At 38.9% G+C, this 27,742-nt stretch overlaps 1 protein-coding gene across 1 annotated transcript in view; it reads left to right on the top strand.

The window, feature by feature from the left end:
- CTNNAL1 (catenin alpha like 1) overlaps positions 1 to 27,742 on the top strand; it is a 58,797-nt gene that overhangs the window by 9,532 nt on the left and 21,523 nt on the right. The window contains exons 2-7 of the mRNA XM_080378593.1: positions 10,271 to 10,460; positions 16,654 to 16,841; positions 21,046 to 21,165; positions 23,323 to 23,412; positions 23,730 to 23,900; positions 24,922 to 25,122. Of these exons, the coding sequence (XP_080234719.1) occupies positions 10,271 to 10,460; positions 16,654 to 16,841; positions 21,046 to 21,165; positions 23,323 to 23,412; positions 23,730 to 23,900; positions 24,922 to 25,122 (960 nt within the window). The remainder of the gene's footprint in view (positions 1 to 10,270; positions 10,461 to 16,653; positions 16,842 to 21,045; positions 21,166 to 23,322; positions 23,413 to 23,729; positions 23,901 to 24,921; positions 25,123 to 27,742) is intronic.

Raw genomic sequence — 27,742 nt, 5'->3', positions numbered from 1 at the left:
TACACTCCTGTAGGTGGATAGTAGTTGGATTTGCATAGACTTTTTCCAGAGCACACTGTACTCCTTCCTGTTAAATGCCTAGGGCAGGTATGTGCTTTTCAAGGTGAAATACCAGGTGTTGCTCTGAATTGAAGTGGTATGTCAAAATGCCGCTAAGGAAGCCTTCTCTAAAAAACACTGGAGGAACCTTTCTTTCTGCAACATGCCATGCAAGATGGATTGAATGGCTGATACTAGTGTCAGTGAGGCTGCCTGTTTATGGGACTAACAAGCAACTTTTTCCTGCATCTTCAGGAGCCAATCCTCATTTTATTAGAAAGAATTCTCAACTGCATGTGGTATCAGTGTGTTGTTCCTGTTAGATCCCTTATTGCGCTGTCTGAATTTTTAGTTTTTAGCTTTTTTAATAATCAGCTCAGAGTTGGCTTGGGCATTGTTTGCACAAGGAGTAGAAGGTTAGGGAAATTAACAAAGATAAGTTAGGGAGGAAAGCCACAATGATCATTTGCCATTCAGTCTCTGGTTTTGAGGTGACCTGATCATATTAGTAAATTGAGTGGTTTCCGAGACTTGCATCTCTCTGCTGAAAACATGTCTGCATCTGTTTTAACCACATCTGAAAGTGCACTTTAAACAATGAACTTCCCTCTGAGTTGGTCTTGTTTACTTGGGCTTGCTTATGGCCAATATTTCTAGGTGCAGAATGAAAAATGGTAATAGTTTTGGTTTTGAAATCTGCCCATTTAGGTAAGAAGATACTAAACTGAAGGGCAACAGGAGGGGAGGAAAATGTACTGACTTATACGCCCCTGAAACCATTTATTGGGTCTGTTGGCTTACGTTCACTTGTTCTAGTGAGGTAGTTGTGTGTTTCTGCAAACTTCAAGACAGCAGTTGAGTGAGAAACACAATTCACAATGAAAAGTGCAGTAAAGGCCATTTTATTTTTGGATGCATTTTATGATAGGTAAACATGCTCAGTATACTTGTCGGTACACGGATCATATAATCAGAAGAGGTTACACTGGACTTCCAATTTGAGCAACTTGACATGAGTTGGCAAAAATAGTTTTTCAAAGGTCCAAATTTCAGTCTTTAAACTTTCATACATCTCTTCAAAAAGAGAAGGAATCTTGAACTTGAATTGTCTGAAAATTAAGATCTTTATGATCATCATCATTTCTATAGAAATTCTGAAGACACCTTCTTTGGGTGGAAGGTAGGGTAGTCCTGTGTCTTGTAGGGCATGTGATAATAAGAGTAAACAAGGTAGCTTTGATCAGTGGTGAGGCCTCACTGAGCGTTCTCCAGTGATCCTTCTACTTGTCTTCCATGTGTGGAAAAAAGAAGGGAGGATGGCAGGAGTGCAGGTCAGGTCAGTTTTCATGTACTTTTCTGCCCCATATCCGCAGATCACTGTGGATCCCTGATTTTAAGGAGTCTGTGAAAAGTGAACGTTGGAAAGCAAGTGTATTTTTCCTTTACAACAGTGTTATGCTAGTAACATTATTAAAGTAATTCAAGCCTCCACATAATGTCTAATCTACAGGCTGCTAGAACTAGTCAGTTGTGTTCATTCCTTTTTGTTTTTTTGGTGTTCCTTTGGAGTTCCTTTTCACAACAACTTGCAAAAAAAAGTTGGAAATAATTTAATCCCACTGAAAAATGTTTTCTGAAGTTTCCAGAGTTTTCACTGCTTTGGAAAAAACCCCACAAATCCTCAAACCCAAAATAACTTGCACTGGAGGAAATAAATTGGTGTCATCAAAGTACTACCTCTCAAGAGAACAAGTTCCTCTGTGTCACATTTTGGATAACCATTTTCTCAATGGTGTTTGGTTTGGATCTTGAAACTTAAAGGGCCATTGGTTTTCTAGGAGTGCATTCAGCACAGAGAAAGGGTATTCACTACTATAGTACAGTCTTGCTGTGAGACGAATCCTTTCTTTTGATCTCTGTAACAATTCCAAGAATGTGTAACAAGTACATAATAATCTGAGTTGTGTGTTTGAATTTGAAGCTGTGTACTCTTGCCTTTCCTGGCAAACTTTAGAAGAGAGTAGGTTTCGAAGCTTAGATCTGAAGGAGGTGAGGAGGACTGTTCTCATCCCTTCCAAATAATATTTTTTTACCTGTTGAAGCTGGTGTGCTTGTGAGAAGTGCACAATTACACGTTGTGGTGTTTTAAAATGAAATGTACACTTTGCAGTTACCCAAATGTGTGCCGAGAAAAGAGCACAAGAATAAAACAAGCAAACAAGACACCAACTACATTGCAGTCATAACTAGATTTTTGGGTATTACAGGAGATACTAGGTTAGGTATACCAGTGATCTGATTTGGTAGGGCTGTTCTTGTGTTGCTTGTCAGCTTTTACTTGTCGCTGCAGGTCCTGGATTGTTCCTTCTTCCTTTTCAGAGGTGGCTTATCAGCTTGTTAGACACTACAGGATTGCCTGGGGCTCTTCTAAGCATGTTGGCATTTGCCTACAGATAAGTGAACCAGCTTACAGGTTGTTAGTCTTATTTCATTTGCTTCCCTGAAGGCTTTTATGGAAGATGTGTACAAAAGCAATGAGAAGATGCTTTTAAAAAGCCTTCAGGTAAAGATACAACTACAACAGTCTCAATACCACAAGTGTAACAGAACTTGGCAGTCTTGAACTTGCAGCTTATTTGTACTGCCCTTCTATACACCAGTGCATAGGCAGTATGAGGAAAATACATAAACAGGGAGTTGCAATCATACCACTCCTTGGAAGCTGTTCTTTTACTGACTTGTTGACTTGGGGTCTTAAATAATGCGTTGAGATCTGCACAACTTAGGCAAGAAGGGATTGATCACCCTTTTGAATAATGTGTAGAAGAAACTGTGCTAGTTCAAGTGTCCATAAAGCAGAGGCAGCTGTCTCAGTGTTTTCAGGATAAATAGAATATGGGTTCTTACAGTTAACTAGCGCATTAGTAGTTACTGCAGTTGCATTTAATTTTGGTTAATCTTTTCAAGCCTTTGGAAACTTTAAAAATTGGGTTTCTACAGTTTATTTGTAGGGTTTTTCTACAGAATAAAGCTTGAGTAGGAAGATAAGGCTTTCCAATTCTAAAAATTCACAGAATAGCCAGACTTCTAAACAATACTTTTGTCCTTGAATTTGTAGAAAATGCGTAGTAAGACTTTGACTGGTGCCTGGACAGGCATCTAACCTTAACAGACTTGATTTCTAGGACAGGTAAGCAGGTAGTTCTTGTTCACTTCCTAAGATCCCTGAGGCTCGTCTTGTGTGACAAGTCAATGTGTAGACACTTCTACTTGTAGACCTTATGGACTGGATGTCAAATGCCAGCTGCTGCTTCTGTGCTCTCTGACCTGTGGTTGTATTCTGTAGCAGATGTGGGTGTTGGAACAGTGTGTGATGCTTCTGGCTAAATGGGTCTGAAGACCTGTTTGTCCTTAAGTAAAACACAAGACTAATGAGAGACAGTGCCTAAAATGTAGTATTAGAAGTTCCCCCTGCCCCCAAACTCAAGATGAACTAATAAGAGTATGAGCAGTGTGGGAAAGGCCTTTTTGACCAATTTTTCCACATGTCCGGTCAAATGCAACTAAATTTACTTACAGCACACTTCTATTGTAGGGTTTTGTAGCTTCTTCCCTAGTATGCAATGCTGTTACATTTTCTTAGCAAAGGCTTTCTATTCCTGGTAATAGGTTTTTTTCAGAAAGGAATTTTCTACCATTATGAAATTAATGGAAAGCAGAAGATACACAAAATGGAAGAGGAGCTGTGGTTCTAAGGATGCTGATCCTCATTGCGTAGATAAAATATTTTGGGTATTTTTTCTGTCAGGACAACTGATCAGTATGAGGCAGTAATAAATACTACTCCTGAGAGTCTATAAATTGTTCTATGTACAACACGGGTACTTACCCTATTCATCTCCCTCCCTGTGTTATCTTCCAACATGATTTCTCAGTTTAACTCATGTGTTTGTAGCAGTGGCAGTGAAATAACTATATTTTGCCTATTTTATGTATAGTTGTCCAGAAATACTTCCTGAAACCCAGTCTCTTAAGTATCACTTAATTCTGTCATGCAAGACTTAATTACACTGACAATAAATAGACATTAGAATATTTTTAGCTAAGCATGCTGTCATGATGCTTCCTGTGCATGAAGCATTTAACGGCTTAAATGTCAGTATCTGAAGGCCCTCAAAAAGCTCTGAAAACAGCTGCTCAAAAACTGCCACAACTGAGCTTGTTTCCTTAAATACGAAGTATATCTTGATACATTATGGTTATATATATTAGTTTCAGTGAAGTACTTGTGAAAAGGCCGTTTTTCAGGGGCTGCTCATAACAAGTGACAAAAGATTGTAATGGACGTTTTCTTGAGACTGTACACTTCTTAAACTGGTTGCCTTAAATCTCAGCTAAGTATGCCATGGAAATACTGTAAGAGCTTGCATTAAACAGAACATGAGTACCATCAAAAGGACTGCTTCCTTTCTAGGACCTGATCAGTAAATCCTTAAGTAAACCACATGTAACTTATTGCTCTTGTTCAAAGAGACTTGCAGGTAATCTCTTCAGCTGTTAACTCCTGCCCAGACACCACAAATTAGTGACTGGGTAATACATGACCAGAATACAACGGATTAAATACTGGGGAGGTGTTAAACTTAAAAGAGAGTTTAGATAATGTTCTTGGAGTCCCAGGGGTTTCCTTCTAAAAAAACCCCAACAAAACCCAACACAAAAAAAAAACCCAAAACAAACAAAAAAACCCTAAAACACAACAGTAATAGTTCTGATCTGGTTGCAACTGGATGGGCTGCAGGGGAAAAGGAATTCTTCGTAATCTGAAATGTCCTTAAACACTGCAAGTTTTCACTGATTCAGTTTTTGATATGCTCTTAGAATATCTTTGAAGGAAGGTGGTTGCTGAGGAGAAAGTGCCTTGTTAGGTTTCTTGTGGGTCTCTGCTTTTCTTCTTTTAACTGGTCCAAATTTATATCTTTGCTTTAAATGTTTAAAAGTCAAGAGCAAAAACTTTGCTTATTCTTTGTTTTAGAAGCCTGGCTTACTGGCCTTTTAGTGCTCACTGCTTTGTCTGTATCCTGAAGCAGATAATACTGTATGCCTCTCCCCAACACCCTTCCTATTGTACTGCTTAGGGATTTTTTTTTTTACTGTGGTCTGAACTAGATTTAAATATACAGTCTTTGTGCTGCTTCTTAGCATCACAGTTTCCTTCAGTTTGTCACTTAACATCCTAGTGAAATTCCTCTCTAAGATCTTGTTTACTAGTTTTTCAACCCTGATTGTTAATTACAAGTTTAAATCTTGAAAAAATCTGAAACTGCAGTTGCTATTACCTCTGCTTTTTCATAACTTTACTTCAAATAGAGGATATGCCTGAGTGTATACCTGTCACTCAACACTTTGTGAAGGAAAGAGAAAGATACTTCTCAGAATTCCACATTCTCCTTGTTTATACAGCAGTGTTTTCTGCAGGTGGCAGGTTACGAGAAGCCCATCTGTATCTGAAGAACTTTCCTCATGCGTTTGAAGTTATTAAGCATTTTACATTTGGTATAGGTCTAACTCATGTTTCTAGAACCAAAGACAGCCCTTTTCCTTTAGCTGATATATATTTCATATATTCCCTTATGACTTTCTTTTATCATGACTTACCTACTCCTGTTTCAGGGCTATTTGTTACTTACTTTTTTTATAACAAACATCGTATACACATTTTACTATAATAGTACAAGCTGCATTTGCAACATAACATTGATCACACTTTAAATAGGTGTTGCATGAAGCTCTTTGTCTTGGTCAAGCAGTCTGAAACATACCAACTTCTGTTTTAGTTCTTTCACAATGTTTGTTTTTAACTGGAAAAAAAAAAAAGAGGAAGCTCAACAAACTTCCCACTGTAGTGGCCCTAAGTTAGCCAGTCAGAGAAGAAATGATACCAGTTCATTATACCAGGAGGTATTTGCAAAGCCTCAGCTGCTGTGTATAAACATAAGCTTCCAGACTGAGTTTAATCTGCATATACAAGCTGCTCCGGTGGGTGTCTAGAGTAGATCATAGAGTCGCAGAATGATTTGGTTTGGAAGGGACCTTTCAAGACCATCTAGTCCAACCCCCCTGCCACGGGCAGGGACACCTTCCACTAAATCAGGTTACTCAAAGCCCCATCCAACCTGGCCTTGAACACTTCCAGGGATGGAGCATCCACAACTTCTCTGGGAAACCTGTTTCAATGTCTCACCACCCCTACCTTAAAGTGTTCTTCTGATGTCCAATCTAAAACTGCTCTCTTAGTTTAAAACCATTTTCCCTGTGCTGTCACTACAGGTCTTGATAAAAAGTCTTTCTTTGTCTTTTTTTATTAGCCCTCTTTACATATTAAAAAGCTGCAGTAAGTTCTCCCTTGAGCCTTCTGCAGGCTGAACAACCCAAGCTCTCTCAGCCTTCCCTCACAGGAGAGGTGTTTGATCCCTCTGATCATCTTTGTGGCCCCCCTCTGGACCTGCTCCAACAGGTCCATGTCTTTCCTGTTCTGAGGGCTCCAGAGCTGGATGCAGTGCTCCAGGTGGGGCCTCGCGAGAGCAGAGGGGCAGAATCACCTCCCTTGACCTGGTCACACAAGGGTTGGCTTTCTGGGCTGCAAGCACATGTTGCTGGCTCACGTCCAATTTTTCATGCACCAAGTCCTTTTCTGCAGGGCTGTTCTCAATCCATTTATCCCCCAGCCTGTATTGGTACTGGGGTTTGTCCCAACCCAGGTGCAGGACCTTGTGTTTGGCCTTACTGGTCTTCAAGAAGTTAAGATGACAGTGGTAATGGACCTGCGAAAACAGCTGCTGATTCTTGCTTCACTTTGGGGTGGGATGGGGGGAGTATAGGGGGTGTCTTTTTTACAAAACTGTTGATTCCTCTGAAGAGAGAGCTAAAGAAGTGACAGAATTGTAAACTTCTGTTGTAAATATCTCAAATGAAAGTGTTTCTGAAAAAGTTCTGTTAAACTTTATTAAAGCAACATAAACTGTCACATCTTCATTTTTATCATTTGCATACCTCTACAGTAACATACGGTATTAAAATGCCCTTGATAGTGTTGGTAAGAGACAGCAGGATTCCTTTCACTCTGCAGTATTAGTTGCATATGCATTTTTTTTCAGGGTTACGTAGAACATGTTTAAACTTTCACTAGTATAGAATGCTGTGGAAGGTGAACTTGCAGCCAGCACGTACATCCAACTAGTATTCCGTTTGTCTTAGGTCAGTGTTATTTTATATATGCTTCTGAAAAGTCGGTAAGAGTATGAATGTAATGTTGGCCCTTTGTTTGCATATAGCATTGGTTTGCTTAGAAATCAGTTGAGTAAACAAAGTTGTGACCCTCTGTCAGATTGGTTTTCTTCAGTGTTTGGTCCAGTGCTCTCTGTAGGCTTGCTGCCCATGACTAGTCAAGAATTTGCCACCTGGGGTTGTTAGATTAGCTGCTGTCAGGTGTTTGATCTACAGTGCGAGAATTGAGGAGAGCTGCATAGTGCAGTTGGTTTTAATATCCATTTGATATTAATCTGAATTCCCACTGAAGTGACAGTAATTGTGTGTTTTGGGGAGTGTTATTCCTCCTGTAAAATGAACGTGAAGCTGCTCAGATGTTTGCTTAGTTTACTCTTTAATAGGACACTGTTTTCATCATCAGGTAGTATTTTCAGTGGATGGACATCAGGGGTTCATCGGTTTTGGAGCTGAAGTTTGGTGAACTGGGGGACTCTTACAGGGACAGATTTGTTGTATGAATTGTGGAGAGTGGCATTCCTTTAGAGCTTAGGTACAAGCTGGAGAAGTAGGGCGTATATAAGAAGGCAGTGGGCAGACAATGCATTTATGTAGTGTTGTTTTGTGTGAGGACAAAATATTTTTCTGTTCCCCTAGCAGTTCTTTGATAGAGCAGCACTGTTTATTGGAATAGTTCTGAGCTACACCCCCCTACCCCCCACTTTTTTTTGTTCAGAGTGCTCTGTGAAATACTGACATTTTTCATTGCAAAGAGTTTAACACTGCAAACATGACCAAACCAGTTCCTGGCATTCAAAACCAGCCCCAGCAAGGTGTTAAAAAACACCACTATTTCCACTGCCCCCCTGTCCCGAAATATGACTCAGTCATTTCTGAAGGGTAAGCCTTGGGCATTGATCAAATTATGAAGCAGAACAGTTCCTGCACTGCTTCCTGCTCTGACCTTGGATCCAGTGTGAGCTACAGCTTCTGTGCTCTTGCCCTACTGTAAGCTTGAATGGTAGGAGAATATACGAATGAATGATGATTTCGATTTTTTTTTTTTTGAGGAATGGGCAAAGACATATGTGATTAAGCTGATACAGCTGAGGTGTTTGAACACTGGAATTAGTTCACAGAATTCTGAGATTCTGTCAGCAGACATCTTTGAGCTCCTGGGCATGTGGCTTACAATGAAATTCTGTGAGCATTTTAAGCTATACTTCTGCTGAAAGGAGCACTTCTGCCCATCTTTCTCGAGTCTGTACCTTTTCCCTTTTGCCAACAAAAGTGTTCATACAGCTATGCAGTGGACTGAACTGGGGAACTGATTATGAGGAAAACTGAAATAACAATCACCTTTTCCACAACTTAAGTTTAACCCACATTAGATAAATTAATTGCAAAAATGAGAGAGGAAGGCAAGGACAGGCACGACTGTCTTCGTTGGCAGCAGTGATGACTTTTGTGCTGGTTTAGGATGTTTGAAACGACAGAGTTCAGTTTCTGTCCTGCATCTCACTGGAAAATGGTTGTCATACTGAAAATGTAAAGCTCATGTAACTGATTGCAATGCAGTTTGTAATTAATTAGTTCTGGGGTGGCAGGATTGCATGCCATTGTTGTGTTTGTTTAACGTCTTGGTTGAGAAGTTGCTTCTGCAATCCTGCCTTTCTCTTTGGGTGGGAGAGGGATCTCTTTGTTTCTTCATGTTTGGTGTTTTGGGCAAATCTTTAGTTTCCCGCAGCCTGTGTGCAGCCCATCTCTGGTCAGTTTGATCCGAGAAGGAATGTGTAACATGATGTAGTACCAGGCAGAAAAGCCAATACAGGGTGTGGAGTTCAGAATAAAAATGCCATCACAAATTGTTTTACTGATAATTTGCATCAAAATGGCAACCTTTTTCTAAATGATAGAAAACACACTTATTTGAGGATGTTTAAGTTATGTGTATGGTGGATATTTCAATGGCGAGAGAGCTTTAATACTTCAGATTATTTCTAAAAGGCAGATGGTTGTTCTTCTAGTGTGAAGGCTGCTACTGGTTCTTAAAGCCTGCTGTAATCAATTGAATAAAATGTGATTTATAAAGGTTTATATTCATAAAGTCCTAGAATGATAGAATGGTTTGGGTTGGAAGGGGCCCTAATGGTCATCTAGTTCCAACCCCCCCTGCCATGGGCAGGGACACCTTTCACTGGACCAGGTTGCTCAAAGCTCTGTCCCACCTGGCCTTGAACGCTCCCCAGAACAAGGCATCTGCAACTTCTCCATGCAACCTGTGCCAGTGTCTCACCACCCTCACTGTAAAGAATTACTTCCTAATATCTTATCTAAAACTACCCTCTTTCAGCTTAAAGCCATTACCCCTTGTCATATTGCTACAGGCCCTACTATAAAAAGCCTGTCCTCATCTTTCTTATAAGCCTCTTTTATATATTGAAACACTGCAATTGGGTCTCTCTGGAGCCTTCCCTTCTCCAGGCTGACTAATCCCAACTCTCTCAGCCTGTCTGAGAAAAGAGCCAAAGCTCCCAAATTGTAGTTGATGAGTTTGGTTAGTTACCTGGCAGTACAAAAAACTTCCTAAGATTTCCAGTGCTGGCAAACCCAAAATGATGTTTATGTCTCGTATTGGACTCTTCAGCTTTTACTGTGCCTGTAGTGTGGAAGCCTGTTGAGAGACCTAGAGCAGTTTATTTTAAATGAATTGAGGGATTTTCCCTCCCCCTCCCATTTGCAGTATTAATGTGAGATAAGCTGAGATGAGCAAACTTAATTATACTTCAAAAATATTTTTTTTGTTCACTGAGAAGTTAAACGATACCTTATGACTCAACACTATGTTTTATTAGTGAAGTATGGTAAAAATCTGTTAACTGAGTTCAGTTCAAAACTTGCCTTTAATACTAAAGTTAAAATGTCATCTTGCATAAAGTTCTAATAATTAACTTCTTGTTCACAGATAACTACTCTTATTAATCATAAGGATAAACCAAAGCGTTCAGACAAGACTCTGCAAGCAATTCAGCGAGTGGGCCAAGCAGTTAACCTGGCAGTTGGAAGGTTCGTTACAGTAGGTGAAGCTATAGCCAACGAAAACCATGAACTGAAAGAGGAAATGAGCGTTGCTTGCATCGAGGCAAGGAGAGCAGGTATGTAGTTACACATGAGATTGTGCTTGTCCCATTTTTGGCACGCTATTTTTAGTGTCAGGAATAATGTAGGAACTTTATCATTTAATTGCTTAACCGTCTTCTGCTGGTGCAGTCAAGGCCTGATCTGTTACCTGATTTTGTTGCTTACTTAAATTGCTGTCATCTTATGAACAGGGAATGGAACTGTGTGTTGGCTTTGATTTTTATAGGATCTTTTACCACAAGGAATTACCCGACTGCTCTTTGGTTTATGATGTTACTGCAGACAAAGTGCAGAGTGTTGAGAATACAACTTGAGAGTTTATTGCTCTCAAGCTAAAATAATGGAGTATTTAAAGTAATTTGAGTGTTGTGCTATTGATGTCACTACGTTCTAAATCTGAATGTCCGAATGAAGGTCAGTGTCAACCCGTATATCATCAGGACTCGGTAAGATGACTCATATCAGTCATGTGATGACTTCTCTCAGTAGAATGAAAATAATCTTACTTGCCTTTTTGCTGGATTCAACTTTTGTTGCAAACTTGCTCTGTGCATGGGTTGAATGTCAAATATGGATAATTGATTGAGCTGCCTGGTGTCACCCTCCTCCCCCCAGAAGCCTCTGTTCAGGTGAATAGTGGGTTACATTCTCTGATACTGTAAAAGAATGTCAGTGTCATACTAGAAATTACTCTCCTAGATATTGAGTGCTATTCCTTACATAATATTTCAGTGGCTCTTAGTAAACGCGTATTCTTACATCTGCAGTGCAGCCTTCAAGAAGATGACGTCTAGAAGAACGTTCCTTTTGTTGTTAGTGGTGGTGCGGGTTTTTTTTTTTCTTTCAAATACTTTTGGATCATGGGAAATTCTCGTTGAAGCTTTTCCTGTTTGAGCAGGTAGATATTGTGACAGACATTATGCTTACTGTGGCTTCAGGGAGGCAATCTTGAGCTTCTGGATGTGGAGGCAAACAAATGACATTTGAACGCTTACGTCTTGATGACCGCAGGAAAGAGTAGTATTTTACTCCAAGACATGGGTTACTGCACTTAAAATTGATCTGTTAAGATAAATCGTAAACTTGTGGGTGGGTGGGTGTTTTCTATCTTTTAAATAACCTCAGAAGCCTGAGAAACTTGTGTTTTGCTATCCTAGCTGGTGTATTTCTTGCTGAATCACTGTGCTGGCCTCAGACTTTGGGGACACAGTTCATACTTCTTTTGTGATTTAAAAAAAAGAAAAACAACCAAAAAACCAAAAAAACCTTAGCAGTTGGGCATGGTACTTCAAGAAATACTCTGATAATCCCTCAACAATGAGTCACAATGTCTAGAAACACGCTGGGGTGATGAATGATTGTTTTTGTGATATGAAGGACTATTCTAGATAAACCTCAGACTGAAAATTCATAGTCGCCCCAGTAAACTTGGCTGCGAACAGAAATGTCCTAATTTGAAAACATTCCATTTGTTATGTGAAGCATGTGTTTTCTCTTCAGAGATCCAAGTAAAATGCTGGCAAGCCCAAATTGCTAAAGTTTACATCGAGAATCTGAGCCGCTTAGAAGAGCGGTGCAGTCTGGATCTCTTTTTCTTGACTTGCCAGTTATGCTGTGGCTGAGTGCTTTTTCTCTGTACTGATGTGTCCACCAGGAACTCTAAAAATCTAAAACCAGTCTGCAGTATTTTCTCTCACCAAATGGTGATACTTTTTTACTGTGTAACAGGAAATAAAATTTACAATGTAATGTGCCTCAGTCTAGAGGAGTGAAGATACAGACTGCTTACTTTTCTGGCAAGCCTCACATTTACCTTGGCATAGGTCAGTTATTCTCTGAGCTACACATTTGAGATCTCAACCGAAGACTTAAGTGCGAAATTCAGTACATCAAATGTGATTGATGCTGTTTTTTTCTTTGTTGTTTTTTTTTTTTTCATGCCAGTATTGTCTCTGTGGACTGTTAAGTGTTGGACAAGGTCAGATAGTCCTTTGTGCAGATAAATTCTTACGGATAATTGTCCTGTAAATTCAGTCTCTGAACACAGTTGCTCAAGTGCCATTTTGAACAACTTTGGTGTTCCCAAGCAAGCCAATATAATCTCCTGGCCAGTTATAACCAAGAATATTGACATGTATGAAAGAATCCTTTGGCCCTTGGTATGGGCAGCAGAAAGCCCTTGCTGTATATGACGGAGGATATTGTAGAGCTGTTCGTAGTTCTTTTTAGCTGATAAATTAGATTGTTCCTCAGAAATTAAAGGCATACTTTGTTAGGCGTAGAAGATAGATTTTAACACTAAAGGCTTTAGAACATGAAGTGTCTCAGTTGCTAAGAAAAGTAGCGAGTCTTTAAATCAACTGCATATCCTGCAGAGGCTTTGAAGGATGGCAGATGTTGTAGCTGTCTCTTGTGAAGGGTATAATCAGTGATCTTCAGTGTTTCAGACTTGTTAGGACTATTTCCTTGTAATAAACCTTGTAATTTGACTCAAAATAGAATCATAAAATATGGCAGAGGGTCATATAGCAGATTTTGCCTAACGTTACTCTTCCACTGTGTCAGTGTTTACAGTGACAGTATAGTAGTGGAATGTAACTCAAAGAAGTACATTTTTAGATGCCCATCTGTGATTTTTTTCTTTTCTTTTTTTTTTTCCTCCAAAACTAGGAAAGACTGGTTAATTTAAGAGAGAAAACACATGTCAGGAATGAGTTGGTGTCATAACATTTTCAGTATTCTCTGCCAGTTGACTGCATAGCCCTAAAGAAAGACATGGAGTAAAATGGAAGCAATAAATAGCTCTCTCCTATTTCTGTCTTGTCTTATAGTACAGAGAAGGACTAAATTAAGAAGGCTGAAAACGAACAATTTAAAATGGGTAAATAGAATCACAGAATAAATTAGGCTGGAAGGGATCTTTAACTTCCAAGAAAGGAGACTGCAATTTCTGGTATACCTCTTATGGTGTTTCACTTAAAGTGGTAAAACTATTTTCTTATATGTTGTCCATTGCTTTCTGTCCTATCACCATATATCTCTGGGAGCAGTCTGTTTCTGTATTCTCCGTACCTGCCCATAAGATAAGCAGTTTGTAGTCTGCAGTAAACTGCCATTGGCCTTCTCTTCTTGAGGTGGAACAAACCCACTTCCTTCATCCTCTCCCCTTACGCCACATGCTCCGCTATGTCAGTGTGCTCCCTGGTACCGGGGAGCTGAGAAGTGGACATGGTACTGCAGATGCTGTCTCACAGGTGCCAAACAGAAGGGAAGAATCCTTTCTGCAGCCTGCAGCCGCTAACAACGCAGCGTGCAGCCGGCCATCATTGCTGACTCCTGTTCAACTCTTTGTCCTCCAGGATCCCCATGTCCTCCCCCACAGAGGTTTTCCCTAGGCAGCTGATCCCAGCCTGTACCGTTGCGTGGTGTTGTCCTGGCCCACATGCAGGATTTGGCATAAGGGCCTTGCTGGGACTTCACAGACTTCCTGTCAATCATCTTTTTGGCTTGTCCCTTTGTCTAACAGCCCTGTCCTCCAGCATTATCACGCACTCCCCAGTTTGGTACTGTTAACACACTTTCTGAATGTGCTGGCCCATCATCCAGGGAACAGTTTTGATGCCTTGTGTCGGTCCCTACAGGACATCGCTGGTAACTGATGGCCCATAGGACTTTGCACCATTTATCACCATCCCCAAGCCCAATAGTCAGGTCCATTTTCTACCCACCTCATTGTTCACTTACCCAGTCTGTATCTCATGATTAAGTTACAAAGACATGGGAGATCATGTCAGAGGCCTTGCTAAAGTTGAGATGCACAGTATCCATTACTTCCTTTTCTAGAAATGGTGTTATCACAGAAGGCATTCAGGCTGATAAGGGACTATTCCCTCTTGCAGGTCTGTGCTGGCTCTTCCCTATTGCCTTTTACTGCTTCATGTGGTAATGGCATCCAAAATGATTTTAATAATAATCCTGAAGACTGATGTGAGGCTGACTAGCCCATAATCACCTGAATTTTTCTTGTTACCCTTCTTGAAAATGAGTGTTGCCATTCCATCACTGACAATCTGTCATTGTTACAGTCTTTCAGACATGATAGGAGAATTACAGTGACACTGAACTGCTCCTTCAACGCTCTCAGATGTATCATATGGACTTGTGTGTGTCCGGGTGGCTTAAATAGTCCCTAGCTTAGTCTTTTTACCTTAAGAGATCTTGCATCCTCATAGCTTATTCCCAGGGTAACTGTAGTTGTAGATCTGCAGGCAGAGGAGGAAGCCTTTGGCTGGTTGTCAGAAGTCTCAGGTTTCTAGGGCTGTTTGGAGCTTTTGACAGGCAGATTCTGCAGGTCTTTTTATGTTCCCTGATTGCTCTTTGTATGACTAGATGCTTCACCTATGACTTGATAATTCATCTTCAAGGAGGTGAAGCCCACAGCATGAGAAATGGAATAATGATGTCGTGCATCCTTCCTTCATTACCAAAAGCACTTTACATCAATTTTAAAGGTTCTCTGTGTGTTTCTACAACATTTTATGTTGTCACATATATTTTGAGGTCAAAGGAGAAGATTGAGGTTAATCTACTGACAAAGCTGAACAGTTCTAACTAGCGAGTGGCCTGAACTGAAATGAATTTGACTGTGCAGAAGGCTATGGCAAATCTGTTTTGCTGTTAAATTTCCTCACCTGACTGGAGGCTTGTCCTACAGCTTCACTGCTAGTGTATCTGGCTGCCCTTACTGTTTGAATGATAGCCGTACTTTTATAATTCCTCTTGCTTCTATTCATTTTCAGGCCCTTCAGCTGTGGAACTCACCATCTCAGAGCAGACTGTTTATCATATTGACATACTAGAGAGACCCTCGGATTATTTGTGGTGTGGCTTTTAAGACCTGGTCTGATGCTAGCCAAAGTACTGGAAGTTCCTTGCTATAGTGCAATATCTATTCAGACAACTTAGGAACTCAAGGGATTACGGTTGTCAGAGGAGAGAAGTCTGTACATGAACACTATGAAGCATGAAGCTCTGTGGTTTGAAGGATGGTCGGGCCTTCTTTGTTCCATAGTATTTGTGTGTGGTATTTCTGGAGCAATAACGCACCCTCAGGTTCTTCATATGGGACCTCTGGCTTGATCAGGCTTTTGGAGTATCTTGTCTGCTTAGGTGAATTACCTTAGTTGAGGTTTTGAAGACTAGTCATAGGGTTCTAAACATAGATCATATGTTTATGATAGGGGACTAAACATAGATCAAATGCTCTAGGTTTTATCTTCAAGGATGATCTGCAGGTTAGTTGTGCATTGATCATCTTATCTTGCATGCTAATAAAAAGCATATCTCTGAGCTTGCCTGAGTACGGTCTCCCAGCAGTCCTCTGCAGTGGTGGAATAGGAGACTGCTCTGTGTCTTTCCTCTGTTGCACTGTTATCTGGGGTACTCCAGAAGATTTAATTGGTTAGGGGCCTGTGATTTTTCTCAGACAAGGAGATCCGTTGGATTGTAGAATTTTTAACTGCATAAAAATAAGTGGGTCAGGTAGTCCTATTTATTATCATACTAAATGCTACTTGAATAAAAAGATACTTTTGAATGAAAAATCAGTGCTTCGCCTTTTTTTCTCTCCTGTCTCTGACAACATACTCTTTGGTTGCCTGACTGAACATTAAAGCACAATGGTCTTACTATTGGAATCTCTTTATTCTTCATGCCTGAAGACTGCTATAGCAATAGGAAATCCATAAATTACAGGAATACTAAGTGAAATTTGGAAAGTGGAATTTGTAGTCCTTCCTTCCTTCCTTCCTTCCTTGCTGCATCCCACTCCTTCAGTGGGTTGATGCTGCAGGTGTCGACACTGATTTGACTTTTGCTATTAAAATTGGAAAAATACCTCCCCTAAATGTTTTCTCTCTCCACGCTCCCCAGCTCCACCTCCTCCACATCAAATATCTGTAGACTACTGTAAGAAAATTAGTGTACATTACAGATGGAAGAATGAGGCAGTACTGAATAATAATCCAAACTCAAATACGGAGAGGGTGCCACCAACAGTCAGTAGAAGGAAGTGAAGCGAAATAAAAAAGGTTATAGGTAGCTCTGAAATTACTGTTTTATCCCTCAAAGGTAAAAGTTAAGAATGCTTAACGGCCCAGTATGTTTTCTAGAAGTATGAAATGTTAATTATTTCTTTTTTCCCTCTAGGTGAAACAATTGCACAGCTTACGGACGTGGCGAGCTTGGATCATCCAGAATCTGACAGCCACATAACGATCTTTACTGACAAAACGGGTGTGGTAAAAGCTGCGAGGTTGTTGCTTTCTTCTGTCACAAAGGTGCTGGTGTTAGCAGACAGAATTGTTATTAAGCAGATTATAACTTCAAGAAACAAGGTATTTGTAGCTTCTTTTTTGTTTTGTTAAACTGATACCTGCAGTCAATGCAAAAGAGTGGGGGTAAATTAAATGGTATTTTCGTTATATCTTTAGGAGAAGTGCAAAATAATGAGGTAAAAATTAATGTCTTACACATGCTCACCTACCAGATATCTAAAAGGGGATGGCTCTAAGTCAGGAGGAGTAAAATACAATTTTCAGTGACTTTCTACATTTTATGTGACCTATATTGCTCAGTTGACTTAGTGTGCTGGAGAAGACACTGCGTTACTGCTTATTTAACTTTGTTTGCTGCAAGGTGGGAAGTGTGTCTGTCACTAAAATGACTGATAGAAGCTTCTACATGTGAAGGTCAGGATGTTTGTACTGTCAGGATGAAGATGAGAGCACTATGAATATGTCTAAGGCAAAAAGCTGCGAAGAATGCTGATAAAAGTATGTGCTAGTGAAGTGAGCTTTGCAGATTAAGTTTTTTGTGCAGTTTAACATACATCTTGAAACTTAGCTTGAAACTACTTAGTTGATTTAAATAATGTATGAAGGCCCATTTAACCTCAAATGTAATATATTTCATGTACTGCACTGTCTTGCCTGTAGGATATTCTTCTCCCCGCGCCCCCCCCCCCCCCCCCCCCAGTGTGCTAAAACAAAAATAGAAAAAACTCATGGTTGAAAAATGAGAGCCTGATAGGGCATGGGTTTTCCCATTAATTTTTGACTCATAATCCAGAGCAGTGCCCCTCTTCCCCTTCTGATTCCTCCTGCTATCACTCTTCCTTTATCCCAGTTTGTTTTCCAGACATGCTGGTCTCTATTTCACAGCCTCTAGATCCAAGACACTTAGTTGAGTTCAGGATTCAAAAACTACCATAATACCTGCTTCAGTGTGGCTTTAGATTTGGCGGCAGTGATTTGCTGCTGTCTTAGTGCTCTTTTCTTCTCCCAGTGGTTGGTGAAGGTGACAGCGGTTTTATCAATGTCAATTTGTTCAGGTTACTTACAGCTTTGGTCTTTTCTTGCACTGAAGACCAGAATGGTGCATTTAACACCTTTTGCTGCCATTTGTGAGCTTTTCTTCTGCCATTGTCTGCAGCCATGCAGTGATCTGAATTAATTTACCTTTCCAAAAGTGGCTGATGTTAACACAGATTTAGGCTACAAAGTGACTGTTGTATTATGAAGGGATAAGGAGGGTTATATCCTTTCAGCAGCAGGGCATGGTTTATGGTAGTCTTAAATATACATGAAACTATTGTCATATATACAGTGACAGGAATATTGTAAGCTTAAGTGCAAGATTTTATTTTGAAGGTATTTAAAATGAAGTCTCATATTCCAGAGTAAGTTTGAATGCCATAGTCACTCTAATCTTTGTGGTCTTTTGGGTTTAACTGCATTCTCCTTTCTGTGCACTCTACATGTGTTTGAGAATGTCTGCTTCTGTTTATGGTACCAGTAGAGCAATTCACATCTCTAGGACCAAATTAAACAAATGATGGTGTCTTATACAGTTATACCCTGATATTTTCAGAAGTGTACTCTATAAAGTGTGTCAGACGCTGATATGATAGCAAAGCAGGTCTAGCAGTTCTTCCTTTAAGAAATATTGTGGTAGAGGGATGATGTGGTCAGGGATTTAAGAAGTGCACGCAAATACGCAGAGATAGTGTAGTATAATATGGCATAGAGGATGGAAAGGCAGTATTGCTGATTGGAGCAGATGCTGGCTTCTTGAAGCGGGTCACTGTCCCAGATCTCAGCTTCGTCTTCGGCTTAAGAGATTGAATGCCCAATGTTAAACTTTTAGTGCCAGTTTTCTTGCTGCCTCTTTCTGAATGCCTTCATTTTCGTTGCCATCATAATTTTCCTCATATTAATCAAGAATAGTTAAGTCAAGGGCAAAGGACGGCAAAAACCAGCTTAGTAGTTGGGTGTCCAGTCTCATAGACTAATGAAGTGATTGAGATCTTCTGGAATGCTGATCTGCTCCAGAACCCAACTTGTGTTTGATAATCCTTCTCCTGCTTCTGCGTCCTCTGTACCATATATACCCTCCCTGCGTTCTTAAATCCTGTGCATTTCTTAAGTCCCTGCCCACGTCTTTCCCACCTTACAGAATTTCTTTCACTGTCCATCAGACTTTGTCACTACCTCACTGAGCTTAGAGCCTTACTCCTCTTACTGTCACCAGTCAGGTTAGGAGTGACTAGGGAAGTGACAGATAGTGGGGGTGTTGCTGCACTATGTGGATTGGATCAAATATGGATGTGCCCTGAGGTGATGTCAGTCTGACAGCCGTCTGAAAGGTGACATTCACAGTGCAGCAGTAGCTGTGTAATACTAAGTTCTAATTTAGATATTAATAGGAACTTAAAGCCTTTTTGGATATGTTTTTGTAACCTTGTATTTAAAAAAAGTACATTTTAATTACTGTGTGTTTCATGTTGAACAAAGTTTAGAATGGAAGGTTATGAAGACATCACAGGTTATTTTGTGTTTTAACAGCTTCTTGAATAAGCTTTAGACAAATTTAGAGCTGTCTATATGTTTTCTCCCTGTATGTAGTTTCTTGGAACGTCAGCTCTGCCTGGAATGTCTAGAATTGGCGTGTGCTTTCATGGAAATTTTTATTTGACAAGAGATTTGTCATGACAGAAACACTTGCCCTGGGGTATACTGTAACAGAGTTGCTTGCAACGAAGACCATACTCGTGGAGTACTATAGTTGCCTAAACCAAGAATGATTGAGTAGAATTACTAATTTTTTTAAATCCATTCTTAGAAGAGAAAGTTGGATCTTAACTTGTTTTTTCTCCTTTCTCCACATTCACTTTTCTACATCCTCACTTTCTCAGACCTGTGGTTCTTTCTCTGCTTCTTCCACTCTCATGCTGCTATTTGCACATCTTCATCTCTGCACAGCTTCCTTCCAAGTCCTTCATACCCCAGCCTTGCTCATGTGTCAACATCTGAATCACAGAAGTTCCTGTTTCTGCAGCCTTTGTGGAACTGGCTGCATAACATAAGATACTCGGACAGATCCTTCAGTCTAATATTGCATGATAAAGCAGTCAGTTCCACAGTGCTCACAGGATTTAGTGGAACATTTGCTTTACATGGATTATGAGATTGAGCCAGCTGCTCTATTACAAAAGAATGGGTGCTACTAGGAGGGTTTGCTTGGGTTGCAGAGAAGGGCTAATTTCTCATAATTAAGTACATTGACTGCTTTTTTTAGTTGGGGGAAGATACTTTTGGCATAGGAAAAGAAAAATAAGTTGCGGTTTCTCCCTTTCAAGTACCGTTTCTTAAATTTTCGTGCAGTATTTTATCTCCAGTCTGAAACACAATAAAGAACTGCTTTGACTTTCTTTCCCTTCTGAAGACATTGAGTGGATTTGAAAGATCATTTGGGGATTGGCAGCTATCCCTCTAACCTGAAAACCCCTGATGTTAATCTCTGTTATAAACCATATTGTAATGACTTCAGCAGAATAGTTTCAGTAATTTATAAGCTCTATGATAATTTTTGCTGAATGTGTTAAAAATGCTCATTTCACATGCTTTTATGTATCTTGAGTAAAAGCTTGATACAACTTTGGTTCATTTAGTTCTTTGTTTTATATAGAGAGAATAATCTTCAGAGCTAGAGTAAGTTGTTACAGAAAGTATAAAACTATGTATTTAACTCAGTCGTAACTTGTTTTTTGGAATGCTGTTGCTTTTTTCTTTTTTTTTTTTTTTAATGCATACAGCCGTTAGAACACCTGTCTGACTGCAACTGTGGTTTTAAACTATGAAAGCTAAGCATCCAAAATTGAACTCTGAAATTGAGTTACAATATAGGGATATAATCTGTATATTAATTTCAAGCACTTATGCTTTTAAATTTAATGTGACAGTAACATTTTTGCTAAATCTGGAAACTGAATCCTGTAATACTGCTACTCTTTATACTGGGAAGAGTGAGGAAAATATTTTTTGAGGGCTGACAATAAATGACTGGTTTTGGTTGAAGCATGATTATTAATTCAGACTTGATTTCCAGCTGTTGAGTTATTAATGCTTAAATAGTGACAAAATATATAAATTTTAAACAACACAATTTAGAAGTGTCTGCAAATAATGATGTTCCTAGTTCAGTAATAATGTTTTCTATTTAGCATCTTGATAATCTACAGTATTTTCCCTTATCTTGCAGGTTCTTGCAACAATGGAACAACTAGAAAAAGTCAGTAGTTTCCAGGAGTTTGTACAAATATTCAGCCAGTTTGGAAATGAAATGGTAGAGTTTGCCCATTTAACTGGAGATCGGCAAAATGTAAGTATTAATTAAAAGCTGTGAGAGATGTTGTAAGGTGTAATTTTCATCTGATTCACCAGAAGATTTGGGTGGTTCTGGGATGTTTAACTATTACAAAACAATTGCTGGTGTCCTATCTCTGAAACCTAACTTTTTCTCCTTGCTCCACTCAAAGGACATCTTTTGACTTTACAGCTCAGCCTGAGAAATATCACTGTGTTGTTTGATCTGTGTATCTTCCAGAAGCCTGTGTGCTTGTTATTTGAGATGTTCTTTGGTTTCAGTCACTGTCCTTTGGCTCTAACTTTTCTGGCTTATTACTCTGATAGATAATTTGTCTGGTTTTACTTGACAGAAACATTTGATGTTTGTACATAATGAAGGGATCTGAAAGGAGAGTAATTATTTTAGAAAACTCCAAACATGAAATCTTTAGATCCTAATAAAATATTTACTCAGGTTTTTATTAGTATTATGGAATAGTTTTCCAGGTTCGGGTCAAAACCTTTTTATGGTGGGGTCATGGTGTTTTACTTCTTGCACGCAGCTACTCTTTCAAAGCTTTTCATTCATGCAGAAAGCTTTTTACTGCTACTTCCATGAAAACAAAAGGTTTGCTGAGGCTTAAGACTTCTCTTGTGAGCTCTGCTTACTTCCCCTGGGCAATCAAATCCTCCTTTCAGAACTCAGTTAGGGTCTGATACAGATATACAAAGTCCCTAATGTCGAGCAAATTTCAGAATTCAATTTGTATGAACAACGTGCCCACCTCATGCATCTCCTTTTACTGTTGATGTGTTCCAAGTCTGCTAAGTACATGCTCAGTATCAAAGAATCAGTTCTGGAAAAGCTATATATAATCAAGGGAAATACCTGCTTGGAAATTAACTCCGGTTTTCCCTGAAATATTCATAGCAGTTGTTCCCTGGAAAGAGAAAGCTGCATTACTAGTAAGTGATAATCTTTTCAACTGTGTTTCATTGATTTTCAGTGTTAACTGGTCTTTGGCTCTCCCCTCCTTTCCTACTTAACTGTTTTGGAAAGAGTGTTTCATTACTGCTTTTTAGATGTGCACTTTCTTGATGTGCTCACTTCACAGTGTGTAGGCTATGTGGCACTATTGATTTTATTGGGAGGAAACAGCCTTCAAAGTATTTTTCCTTACTGTAATTATAATTAGTATGCTAGAAACACTTGAGTGTGGTCAGATTTATCAGAGTATAACGTCAGAATCTCAGAAATGAACTTTTTTTAATGTGGTGATTTTGATCTTAAAGATTTTCTGTAGTTGCTAAATAAGATTTTTATAAAAATGTCAAAACAGACTGCTGCTTTGATTTATCTGGGGTTTCTTGCTAATCTAGGGTACGTTAGGATTAATTCCATCCTGTACTCTGTTCCCTTTTCAGCTGGTGGCATTCAGTTGCCTGTTTAACACTCAAACAGCACTCAGCTTTCTTTTCGAGCATCGAGAAGAACTTGGTTGTAGCTTTGTAATTCTTCCTTTTGTTAGACCTTCTGATGTGTTGATGGTTTCTCCCCTCCCTCCTACCCCTATCCCAATTTGGACTCTAAATTCTTTCCTTCTGATGAACTTTTCTGGGGCTTTAGTTCAGTTTTGTGGGTCTATCCTTTTCCCTGGAGAGTTTTTGAGAAGTTTCTGTACATAATGCCTTTCTACAGAGGAATTGCTGTTTTTTAGCCTGTTATGTAGTAAATGTAACACTCAAGTAGACAAAAGATTTATTTTAAGTTTCTTTCACTGCAGTACAATGAAAAGCTGGCATTCTCTGTCTCTGCCTTACCCTCCCCCCACTTCAGAAAATTTTTAGTCAGCTATTCTTTTCCCCTCGTTTTTCTGTTTTATGAATAATGCTATATGATAAAGGTGGCAAAATTAGTGACAGTTTACATAAGCTCTGTATCTCTGAGATCTTCCTTCTTTGAAATCTGAATTGAATAGAGCCAAGAATAAAGGCATAAATTAAAACCTGTCTGAAAAGCAAGCTCTGGATCATGAGTTAGGCTGAAAATAGCAGTTGTCAGACATAAAGAAGCTTTCTCACAACCCTGTCCATCAGCGAGAAATTTTCTTTTCCAGGATCACAGATAGTTAACATTTTAGATACTGTGTAATAGTCAGTTCATTTTTTTTTTTTTTCATTTGGTGTTTAGGATTTGAAGGATGAGAAGAAAAAGGCTAGAATGGCAGCATCTAGGGCTGTTCTTGAGAAGTGCACCATGATGCTTCTAACTGCTTCAAAGGTGAGTGGCTATGAGCACTCCTATGCAACTTGTATAAATCACAAAGCATGGCATCTGGCAGGATAGCTGACTCTTCTTTCTCAGCCCCACTTTAATAAAACTTCATGGTGAAGAAGGGTGTCAGAGTAAATAGTAAGTAGAGGAAAACCTTTATATTCTGAGTAATGGTATGAATTCTGATTATCACAATGCTAGTTTAACAGAAAGAATTCATTATATTCTAGTGCATTCTGCAGACTTGGCTTAGCCAGAAACATTAATTTTGCTACACTGCATGTGTACTCTCTCATAATACTTACTTTGCTTTCTTTAAAAAGACTTGTCTGAGGCATCCAGACTGTGAATCTGCTCGTATAAACAAAGATGGTGTTTTTCATCGAATGAGATTAGCTTTGGAACAGGTAATAGAAATTGTAACTGACTCTACACCAAATGGAGAAAATGAGGTGGCCCCCATCAGTATATATTCTGGCATCAAAGAATTCAAGGTAAGAGTGGAAAAAGTGGTGTTTTCTACAGCCTAATACACAACCTCAAAACTAGAATTTTTGGGAAAAAATATTTTTAAATTCAGCATGGGGGAACTGCATCTTTTCAGCTTAACTTTTCAGTTAACTTTAACATTTTGGGACAGTTATTTGAGAATCTGACAAGAGGTAATCATGATTTCATTGTCGCTGCCAAAATATGCCTTCTGATACTTGCAGTCTCCTCCTGAATCAGAATGCGTTCAGAACTCCCAATTTTTTGTTGAGGTGATGCCTTGACATTGAATAAACTTAAGTATCAGCGTACTGATCAGAACTTCTTTAAAATTATTATTGAAGAATTATTCCTTTGTAATTGGTAGTATTTTTAAAACTGCACACAAAAATAGTCGTCCAAACATTGAAAAGAGCAAAATGTCATTCAAGGGAAACGTGATGAATTGAAGTTGTATCTTGTAGCTTAGTTGATTTTTCCTCATAAAGGCTTTTCTGAATTTCATAATTGGTTAATGAACAGCTATGGCTTATTTAGTCTGTCACTTTGATTTTATTATTATTTATTTATTTATAACACACACACCCCCCTTTAGAGTTTGGTTGAAATTTTTGCTAAGTGCCTCAAAGTATTCAATTTGCTACATGTACATTTTTAGAAAAATATGCAAAACAGATTATGTGGATGTGGAAATATCAAACAAAATCTGAATACACAATCTCTGAAACTTACTGAACTTAAAAACTTTTTATTGACATTAGTAGAACAGTAATGTGTTTGCTGTTGCTTCTGATAAGTGGCCAGTAATTGGCTGATGGTATTATTACATTAAAAAGAAAATCCCAAACCCTAAACTGGGGGTAGGGAGACAGGCAGATTGTTGGATTACTTTGAAAATAAGCGAGTAACAAAAAAAGAGCAGTGAGGAGAAAAGTAAAATTTAAAACGATGCATCTGCTTTCTGCATTTGCGTCACAACTGTATAACCACATAAATTCTCAAGGGATGTATATGCTTATTTTTCAGAATAAGGTGGAGGGTCTTCGTGAGAATCTTTATTTTCTCTCAAAAGACAACCTTTCGACAATGCTGGAAGTTATCCTGGAACATACGGAAGACTTCACAGACTCTGCCTATACCAGCCATGAGCACAGAGAACACATTTTGGAGCTGTCTAAACAGGCTAAAATGGAACTAGAGCAGCTGGTTTCAGTGTGGATGCAAGCTGTAAGAGCTTTTTAGCAAAGTAAATCTTTTCACCTCTACTTTGGAAAGAAATTTTAATGCAGTGTTTCTTCTGGTCTAGGAAGAGAGAACTGTGTGTATTCCTCACAGTGACAGCTGATCAAGGAAGCCAGAGTTTGTTCTGTGCTTCTGCAGCTTCAGTGTGTTCTGTCCTCCCCCTGCCCTAGTGGTATTCCTTCATTGCTTCTTTGCTGGTAAATTAGGCTACTAGTGGTGGTAGGCTTATTTTAGTAAAGCTGTAAGTGGAAGCAAGAAGTGAGTGGAGGTATCATTGCACAGTCTTAAACAGTTAGGTCTTCTGGTGGAGTGGTTCAGAGACATCTATTGTGTTGGTCCCATGGCGGTGACCATAGTTTCAATTTCTTGTTTTCAACAGATTTTGAAAACAAGCTATTGAAAAGGGAACTATTCTAAAAAATAGACTGATTTTAATCTTGTGAAGAAAGGAGAGAGATGAAAGAGATACTAAGAGACTTACAGGCATTTTTTTTTTAAATTTGTAAAATTAATATTAAATTGTAAAAAAAATTTACAAGATTGAAATGATGGTAGTTTTCCTTTTTAAAGAAACACATTAAGTCTCCCTCTTTCATTTGTCTTGTCTAGTTCCTTGAAGATGATACAAGATAAATGAAAAAGGGGGAGGAAAATCAGAGGTGGAAATGCAGTTTGTTTTTGATTCTGATTTGCTTTCAGTCTTGTTCCTTGGGCAAAATACAGCACAAAATCTTATCAATACTCTGAAGTATGGCAGATGTGTACTAGTATAGGATACTTACTTAACTGAGTGTATTATGAGAAAGCATTTTTGTTCTTTTTCTCCTCTTTGAATCACATGCTGCAGTCAAGTGTTCATAACACGGTAGTACAATTTGAAGAGCATATAACTTACTGATGATACAGACTGTTGTTATTACAAAGAAGGAACATCTTGAATATTCATTGCACAGGCTCTCATAACTATAAGAAACTAAAACTTTGTTAGGCTTGGTCGTGGTGTTGAACCTCGTTAGGCAGCTGTGTGAGCACTGCTCAGCAAGAGCTAACACATCCCCATGGTACGGTGCTGTTTTGGATTTGTGATAAACACAGTGTTGATAACAAGTGCTGTGGAGAAAATTAATTCTGTCCCAGCCAAAACTACTACACTGGGTATTTCTGAGCTCTGTTACTGGTGGAAAACGATCACCTCTAAATAAATTTGCATACAACACTATGCATATATAAGATCCGTGAAAATACTTGGGTTTGCATGTGTGCTTATGCATTAAGTATTTTCATTAATAAATCACTCAGCCCAGCTGTGACTGAAAATGCAGTAAGCAGGTAAAATACCATCAGCTCACTGTAGTGGCTTTTCAGTTTCAGCTCTGCAGCTTCATTGGAGGGTGAATGTTTCCTGAGGGACTTAATGTTATTCAAATGGGTTTGTTGATTAAAAAAAAAATTAAATTATTATGCCTTTGGATACATGACCTGAGGGATATGTAGAGATCTTAGTGCCCAGTTATCTCAGTTTCCACTCACCATACTTCCCTTTAGCAAGCAGAGTAACTGTGAGTCTTTGAAGAGAGTATTTTAGAACAGAAGTGTCTTGTAACCTAGTTCAAGTCTAAATTAGACTGACATCACTGGTCTACTCTTCTTTGTATTATTGTATGTTAATGAAAACTATCTGGAGCGCAACAGGTAATCTAATGCTGTTGATTGAATTTTAAATGTTTCTGAAATCCCTTCTGTGTGTGTTTGAGCTCATAAGATCACAAGCAGCTGTCCCGTTCAGGTTTTCTTGTAACCTTACTTTGGCTAGCAATTCCTTCACTTGTGTAGTTTTTCTTTTTAAAAAAAAGTTGATGTAGAAGGAGCAAACGTGCACATTAAGCAAGTACAAGTAATAAAAAGGACACTCTACTGAGTGCAAAACATGTTCCTTGTTTTAAAAGTGATTTTGTGTTGCTACACTTTTACACAAATTACTTAAAGGAGAGCGTTATATTTGAGGGACAGGTAGCTTTGAGACTTAGAACAGATGAGAATACCTGAGAAAATTATCATATTAGCTTGGGTGGGTGTTTTTTCCTTTAAATAAAATGCAGGGTCCCTGTGTCTATGCCTTTGTGTTATGTGAATTTAGACTCCGAGGGGCTCATTTCTTTGCAGCTGTGGCTGTGTTAATGGTCCCACCTAGGAGAATAGTTTCCAATATATTTTGGAGAAGAATGCAGAATCACTGATACTTAATTCTTTTTCCAGCGTGTGCCTCTTGATGTTTGGGTTGTTCCCTAGTTAGGTGCTGTTTGCAGAAGTGGGAGCTCTGTCTTGAAGCTACCTCAACAAAATGTTCTCAGCTACTGCACCTGTTTGAATTAGATGATGACATATAGTCGTACAAGGATGCTTTAAGTAACCTTTTTGTAATTCAATATAGAGCATCTGGTATAATGTTTTAGGTACCACTTTATTTTAAAATGGCGTTTCTATTTAAAAAAAAACGAAGAATTAAAAGTGCCTCAAACTGTTTGCTCTACTTTAGGATGTTTAGACAGAAGATTTTTGGAAGTTGTAAAGCTTAAGAAAGCCCTTTTCCTCAAAAGAAGCTCTG

The sequence above is a fragment of the Falco punctatus genome (assembly GCF_963210335.1).
Source record: "Falco punctatus genome assembly, chromosome: 3".
Lineage (NCBI taxonomy): Eukaryota > Metazoa > Chordata > Aves > Falconiformes > Falconidae > Falco > Falco punctatus.
Note: the sequence above shows the minus strand (reverse complement) of the source record. Positions and strands in the feature narration are given on the sequence as shown.